At 46.6% G+C, this 8,426-nt stretch overlaps 1 protein-coding gene across 1 annotated transcript; it reads left to right on the top strand.

Annotated features, from left to right (window-relative positions):
* Positions 1 to 1,768: 1,768 nt before the first annotated feature.
* On the top strand, positions 1,769 to 6,267 carry LOC123965333 (ankyrin repeat and SOCS box protein 2-like; the record flags this gene model as incomplete). Its single annotated transcript, XM_046041888.1, has 5 exons — positions 1,769 to 1,817; positions 2,120 to 2,365; positions 4,245 to 4,416; positions 4,717 to 5,299; positions 6,114 to 6,267. Coding segments are annotated over exons 1-5 (1,174 nt in total), but the record flags the coding sequence as incomplete, so codon positions are not given.
* Positions 6,268 to 8,426: the final 2,159 nt, after the last annotated feature.

Here is an 8,426-nt window from a genome sequence, read left to right as displayed (position 1 = left end):
CTGTTGCTCAGTACACCAGTAGTTTCTTTCTTTTTCAGGACGTTCCACATTGTTGTGCCCGATGTTTGTCCGACGGCTCTGCTCCATTTTCCTTCTTTTCTCAGCTTGAGAATGGCTTGCTTTTCTCCCACAGACAGCTCTCTGGTCTTCATGTTGGTTTATCCTCTTTAACAGGAAATGCAGTCTTTATAGGTTTGAACCAAGGATGAAAACTTAGACTAGTCATGCAGAGCTATTTAATGTTTGGACAATCAACCTAAAACGCAACACCTGGGCAACAATAAACATCTGTCAGTCACATGTTCCAATAGTTTTGCTCACTTGAAAAATGGGTGGCTTCAAACAAAGGGTGGTTTTGTCCTGAGTTGATTAACACATCTAGATGTGAATACCAGGAAATGAGAGCTGAGATTCTGAACTCTTGTCTCATCTTTTGATCTTAAACCCAAAAGTCTTCAGTGAACAACATAAACAAAGGAATTTGCCTTCCTGTTCAAAGACTTCTGGATGGGACTGTATGTGTCAGTGTCTTTTACTATCAACATATAAATGTCAGTTCCATCAGTGGATAGTTTTAACAGGTTTTCATGAACAATATCTTCATCCACACGTCCTCATTTCTCTCATTTTCTCCAACATTTACCAAATAATCATTGACTGCCGCTGCAGGTTCCTTTGTTTTATTACTAACTGAATTGTTCTCTTTTAAAAAGTCAGTAGGGTTGTCAGCCTTTTCTACTTTTAAATGCTCTCCGTGTTCCTGGAGTGTTACTGCGATGCTGTCTGTGATGATGCTGCTTCAGATCTCATTATATTTATTTTTACATTTGTTTTCTGCTTCTTCTGGTAACAACACGGACACTGGCCGAGCAGGTAGACATGCCTTAAGGCTGCGGACTGGATCCAGTCTGTGGCCAGCTCCATGACATCTGCAGCGTTGACTTAGGAGAGGATGAAGAAGGAGCGTTGTGGGTGGAAGGCAGATGTAGTTTCAGTGATGAAGGTGTGGAGGGGTAGGACACCCACAACAGCATATAGACTGCACCAAACTTGGCTTTGTAGAGCCTCAAGCTGCTGCCTGGTGGACTTCAGTGGAAAACCACACAGTCCAGGTTTTAACAGTAGCCAGAAAATCTAGGCCAGAAGAACTTTTTTGTTATGGGACAGAGGCGGAGCCGGAGCATAGTGAGCCAGCGTCACGTCACCCAGCTGCTGTAGAAAGGTTTTTAAGTTCCTCTAAAGCCCTGGATATACTTGATTTTAGCTAGTCCGCCATTACCGAGATTGTTATGATGTCTCATTAAATCACAACCTGCCCGAATGTTGCCATGTTTGGTTTGTTTACGATGCAAAAAGGTTGTCAAGGAAGATAATCCGATGTCGGCGAGGGATGATCTGGTCCTGGTCTGCCCCCTAGTGGATTCAGGTGTAATCCTCCAGGAAAAACGCAAAGTACGCAGGCAACATGTCGGCGACGCCTGTCTACGCCTACGCATTGTTAAAAGCAAGTATATCCTGAGGGAACTTTTGACGTAGTCTAAGAGGAGGGACAAGGCTTCTGAATAAGATGACGAGATGATTAGAGTCAGCCAAGTCCAGGCTCTGCAGGTCAAAGCTGGCAGTGCCTGTAGAGCAGACCAGATCTGATGTGGGAATTTGGACATTTGATTAAAGACTCCAGTAAAGATAGGAAGCACTTCCCCCCTGGTGTTTTCCCGCCTGTGTGACTGGCTGCCCCGCCTTGATTGGTTTCACCTGTCTTGTGAAATCACCTGGCTGGTGTGTAAATACTGTCAGTATGTCTTTGTCATTGGCGGGTACGTCCTCAACCTTAGTGTTCCAACTCCTTCCTTGTGCTTCCCTGTGTTCTCTACAGTATTCTACCTTTGTTATTTTCTTCTCTAGGATATTCTGGATTTGCCTTTTGTGTTTGGATGTTTGCCTGGCTTTGGGCCCTGCATGCTTCACCTTGCTGTAGTCTTTTAGACCTGAACCTGCTCGGCTTCTGTGTCTGCGGCTGGGTCCACTTCCCTGTGTTTCCCAGCTTGAACTAACGTTGACACGTTGTTTCTGTGGTTTGGATGTCCTGCCGCTAAACTCTTGTTTTCCTCCTCTGCAGCCTGCGAGAGGAGCAATGCTGCGATGGTGGCGGCTTTGTTGAACCACGGTGCAGAGGTGAACACTCACTGTATCCAAGGTTGGACCGCCCTGCAGGAAGCAGTGTGTCGAAACAATGTGGAGATTTGTGAGATGCTGCTGAAGGCCGGGGCCAAACACAACCTCACCAACATGTATGGCATTGCACCGCTGTTCACCGCAGCTCAGAGCGGGCAGGTCGCCACGCTGCGCTTCCTGCTCAAACACGGTACATGAAGGGGATGCTTTATCTTAGTGTGCTGCTGCTAACTGCTAACTCCAAACTGCTTCTGCTAACTGCTACTGCTTCTGCTACTTCCAAAATGCTTCTGCTAACTGCTACTGCTTCTGCTACTTCCAAAATGCTTCTGCTAACTGCTACTGCTTCTGCTACTTCCAAAATGCTTCTGCTACTTCCAAAATGCTTCTGCTAACTGCTACTGCTTCTGCTACTTCCAAACTGCTTCTGCTACTTCCAAACTGCTTCTGCTACTTCCAAACTGCTTCTGCTACTTCCAAACTGCTTCTGCTAACTGCTGCTGCTAACTAAAAACTGCTGCTGCTAACTGCTACTGCTTCTGCTACTTCCAAAATGCTTCTGCTAACTGCTGCTAACTGCTACTGCTTCTGCTACTTCCAAACTGCTGCTGCTAACTAAAAACTGCTGCTGCTAACTAAAAACTGCTGCTGCTAACTAAAAACTGCTGCTGCTAACTAAAAACTGCTGCTGCTAACTAAAAACTGCTGCTAACTGCTGCTGCTAACTGCTGCTAACTGCTACTGCTTCTGCTACTTCCAAACTGCTTCTGCTACTTCCAAACTGCTTCTGCTACTTCCAAACTTCTGCTACTTCCAAACTGCTTCTGCTACTTCCAAACTGCTTCTGCTACTTCCAAACTTCTGCTACTTCCAAACTTCTGCTACTTCCAAACTTCTGCTACTTCCAAACTGCTTCTGCTACTTCCAAACTGCTTCTGCTACTTCCAAACTGCTTCTGCTACTTCCAAACTGCTGCTGCTAACTAAAAACTGCTGCTGCTAACTAAAAACTGCTGCTGCTAACTGCTGCTGCTAACTACAAACTGCTTCTACTAACTGCTGCTAACTGCTTCTGCTAACTGATGCTAACTGCTACTGCTTCTGCTAACTGCCACTCAGGAACATGTACAGCATCTTGCCGATCTTTACTGCAGCTTGCCGCCCTGCGTTTTCTCCTCAGACACCATACATGAGCTGAACCTCAAACTTTCCAAAGACGAACCCTAAACACTTAACCCTTTCTCAGGAATGAATATCTGTAGTGAGGTATGGTTTACATAAATTGACATAAAGAGCAACACATAATCATACGTACTACATTGGAATGTAAACAACCACATTATTTACCTGGTATCCTTTTCCCCTCTGATTCTTGGTATCAAGAAGAACTTTCCCGTCCGTAAATCCCATTGGACATGAGTTCAGCACATATGGAGTTACAGTTCAGTTAAATCAACTAAACTGAATTTTGGCTGCAAAACCTGCAGGAAGTCCGTGCAGTGCTTGCCACTGTAGCTGCAGTTGCCAGAGAGAGCGTAGATCCGTTCATTAGAAATAAGTAAACAAGGATGTAAACTAAATTTAGTCCCTGGTTGAAACTGGTAATGTTCCTGAGTTGCTCAAAAAGGTTCTTGTTCCCCTGAAAAAGTTCCTGAAACGGTGATGTCACAGTGTACTGACACACCCTGGAGTACACTTCTACATCACTGTATTTAAAACTCTGCAGTCTGGAAACAACCGTACTAACTACTGCTATTGCTACATGCTAACTCCTTTCAGTGGTTTGGGCTAGCCGCTGGTCTGCAGGCTGAACAGGCTCCACCCACCATCCCACCATGTGCTTTTAGTTCAGTCTGTTACTGCTAATAACTGCTAATAACTGCTAATATCTGCGAATCTGTATGACACCTGGCTTTCTTTTACATTTTATAAACACCACTGCCTGAGCGTGGTGGCATCTCCTCTTTGTTAAACTGCTGCTACTCTCAGAATAACATGTAATGCCCTTACAGAAGACAAGTGAGCTCTGATCGGAATCGTGAACCCTCACCCCTCCCTATCTCCCTGCAGGTGCAGACATTAACAGTCAGGCTGGAGATGGAGCCACCGCTCTGTATGAAGCTGCTAAAAATGGACATGAAGAAATCGTGGAGCTTCTACTCTCTCAGAACGCTGACGCCAACAAACCTGGAAAGACCGGGTTATTACCACTTCATATCGCCGCCCAGAGAGGAAGTGACACGTAGGCACACTGACCATTTTCTACCTTATTTTGGTAACAAATGAACCCCTGAGGTTGTCTCTCTTAGAGGAACTCAAGTTCACCAGACCGGAGCCAATGTTACGTTTGCTTCATGAGCTTCTGCAGCCTGTCATCACCACACACACGACTGTATGTTTGTTCAAGCAGCTAATTACAACCCATATTTATGTTTATTGTTAGGCACTGACCTCTAGTGGCCGTATGACAGTAGCAAAGAAGAAATATCAGGTGACAAGAAGATCCGTCTGGTCTAATCCCTGTGATGTTTCCTGTTTCCAGCACGGTCTCCATGTTGATCCCAGCCACCAGTAAGGCCAGAGTCCGGCGGACCGGCATCAGCCCACTCCACCTTGCTGCTGAGCGTAATCGTGACACTGTCCTGGAGACTCTGATTGAGGCGGGCTTCGATGTAAACGCTCAGCTGTCTGAAGAACGATCAAAGCTGTACGAGGACCGCCGCAGCACGCCGCTCTACTTTGCTGTCATCAACAACAACATCGATGCGGTGCGCATGCTCCTGGCAGCTGGTGCTGACCCAAACCTGGATGTGTTCAGGCCGCTGATGGTGGCAGCGAGGCTGGGCTGCATCCAGACCGTGACCCTGCTGGTGGAGCACGGAGCTGACATCAACGCTTGCATCCCCACACACCCCACCACCTTCCCTGCCATCTACATGTTCTCCATGAAGTACCTGCCCATGTTCAAGTACCTGCTGGACCATGGAGGCCATGCCCTGCCCTGCTTCGACTGTGTCTACGGCAGCCGAACCCATCCACCCCTCAAAACCACCCACCCAGAGAGGGACAACCTCCGCTACACCGACAGACGCCTGTCAGACACGCAGCAAATGAGTAGTGTTCAGGTGACCTGATCTGTTTTAAATGTTTAAATATACACCGATCAGCCATAACATTATGACCAACTGCTTTCTATCAGTACCAGCATCATCTTCTTCAGCAGTTTGGCCTACAGTAGCTCGTCTGTTGGACCGGACCACACAGGCCAGCCTTCACTCCCCACGGGCATCAGTGAGCCTTGGCCAGTTCACAGCTTTCCCTTCGTTGGATCACTTTTGATAGGTACTGACCCCTGCAGACCGGTTTCTGTTCACATGTTTTATATTTAGCTGACGCTTCTATCCAAAGAAAATTAGCATAGACATTAGAGGTCGCACACCTCTGGAGCAACTAGGGGTTCCATGTCTTCCTCAGGGACACATTGGTGCATGTGTCTCAGTGGGAACTGAACCCATGTCAATTAAACCTGGGTCTCCCATGCTATAGGCAATGGATTCTGGAGATGGCGTGGTAGAGAGTTTGGTTCTTGTCAAAGTGGCTCAGATCCTCACGCTGCCCATTTTACCTGCTTCTAAATCCTCAACTCTGAGGACACAATGTTCACCTGCTGCCTGATAGATCCCACCCACTGAAAGGTGCCATGGTAATGAGGTAATAAGAGTTATTCACCTGTCAGTGGTCATGACGTTATGGCTGATCAAGCTACATGACGAGGTCATGCCAACTTTTAGTTAAACTTTTTTTTACTTTCAGAAAAACCTAAATGTGTAACAAAAAAATACAGACCACACCACACTTACTTGATTGACTGACAGTTCTGCAGTTGCATGACAGTTCTGTGGTTGACAGTTGACTGACAGTTCTGTGGTTGATTGACAGTTCTGTGAGATGATATCAGCCCCCAGCATCTGTCGGTGGGCTGGGCCAATCATTGACATCCTATTGGACTACGTTGGTCACGTGACTCTCTGCTCCAGACTCATGGAACACCTGGATAGTTACTCCGGCTGGAGCGCAATCAAGGACAAAGCAGGTGAGTCACATAAATTGATCAGGTGATCCTCCCAATAACCATGTCAGCCAATGACAGTGTTACCGGTTTGGCCCTTAGTGTCTCAGTGATTATACCAGTTTGTCCCTTAGAGTCCAATCCAAAGGAGGTTAAAGTCAAGTACAGCTGGACTTGGTTGAAGATACTAGAAGACGTTTCGTCCCTCATCCAAAGGACTTCTTCAGTTCTGACTGACTGCTAGGAAACTCAGCTATTTAACCTCAGTGGGGTCGTTTGCCAGGATCGTTGATACTCCTGGTTCGTTAGTGCTCCTGGCTGTTGTAACGACAGTCGTTATGGTCGTTAGGACAACCCGAGGCCAAGACTGAACGACCATCGTTGGTATCTTCACCTGAGGCCAATAGGTTACGTTTGTTGAGTTTCCTGGGAAGTGATGAAAGGACAGCATTGTCAGTGGGGGATAAGTGGTGGCGTAGACCCCCTCCCCTGTTCAATGACGGCTTCTCCACCCTGGTGTAGATGCTTCCTTGACACCTCTTTCAAACCATCCATCTTCTCTGTCTAAAATGTGCACCTGGTGGTCCTCAAACGAGTGTCCTCTGTCCTTCAGATGTAAGTAGACTGCAGAGTCTTGACCTGAGGAGTTGGGAGATCCTGGAGAATGCGCAACACCAGCTACTGAATGAGAGAGTGAGACAGATAAATTTCACCATTGAAGCCCTGAACAAAGAGTTGGACAAAGTACAATTCGATTTTATTTATATAGCGCCAAATCACAACTACAGTTCTCATGGCGCAGGTCTAGACCGAAAGCAGGTCTAGACCAATATTTACAGAAGCCCAACAGTTCCCACCAAGAGCAGCACTAGGCGACAGAGGCAAGGAAAAACGTCCTTTTAGGAGGCAGAAACCTCGAGCAGAACCATGGCTCAGGGTGGGCGGCCATCTGCCTCGACCGGTTTATACACCACAAACAAGAAACATATCTGTCCAGTACAGTACTGGATAAGGTCATGGATTTCATCAAGAAAGCATAGCTATCTCAGCACAACAAGAGCAAAGAAAGACGGACCCGGAAATTCCAAAACCTACAGACCAGAGCCAGCAGCACTAACAAAACAGGAGAATTGTCTTGGAGGAGAAAGGACAACAACCCCACAACACATGAAACATATAACAGATGGGTGAAAAACTTGTCAGATAGGGAACTCACCCAACCAGAGAAAGATGTTCTGGCCAAAGGATTAAACTTCGCCATTACACCACAGCAACTACCTATAGTAGACCTCATCACAGCCACAGAATCGGCCATTAGGAAAAACAAATTAACAGAAACAGAAGCGGAACAGCTCAGACTAAAGGTATCTGCAGCCCTTTCTAATGCGAAGGCCCCCCCTTCCAACCTCACCATCCAAGAAAGGAAGGCTGTGACATCTCTGAGCAAGTATCAAAACATCACTATCCTACCTGCTGACAAAGGAAGATGCACGGTAGTCCTTAACACAGTGGACTACCAGAACAAAGTCAACACACTACTAATGGACACAAACACGTATGAGAGACTGAGACGAGACCCAACCAGCGGATACAAGAAAAAGGCCATAGAATGTCTACAACAGCTACAGAAGGACAACACCATCACCCGTGAACAATATTACCGTTTGTATCCTGGAGAAGCCATTCCATGCATTTATGGACTACCCAAGATACACAAAGAAGGAGCCCCACTCAGGCCGATTATCAGCAGCATTAACTCGGTCACCTACAACATTGCCAAACACATTTCCACCATCTTAGCTCCATTGGTGGGAAACACGCCTCACCACGTCCAAAACTCTATTGACTTTGTAAACAAAGTTCGAGGACTGAAACTGGATCCAAATGAAACCATGGTATCCTATGACGTGACTTCCTTGTTCACCTCCATTCCCACCATAGAAGCAGTAGAAACCGTTAGGAAACGGCTAACACAAGACAACACCCTGGACAACAGAACTAGACTCAGCCCCGACCAAATCTGCAAATTACTCGACCTCTGTCTAAACACCACCATCAAGTTCACACGAGAAGATGTCCACAACAACAGTTTGGCCTTCCTGGACTGCGCTGTACACATTGAAGAGGACAGGAGCCTGCAGATTGGTGTTTACAGAAAACACACACACACAGACCAATACCTA

This window comes from Micropterus dolomieu, unplaced genomic scaffold (assembly GCF_021292245.1).
Source record: "Micropterus dolomieu isolate WLL.071019.BEF.003 ecotype Adirondacks unplaced genomic scaffold, ASM2129224v1 contig_9294, whole genome shotgun sequence".
NCBI classification, from domain to species: domain Eukaryota; kingdom Metazoa; phylum Chordata; class Actinopteri; order Centrarchiformes; family Centrarchidae; genus Micropterus; species Micropterus dolomieu.
Note: the sequence above shows the minus strand (reverse complement) of the source record. Positions and strands in the feature narration are given on the sequence as shown.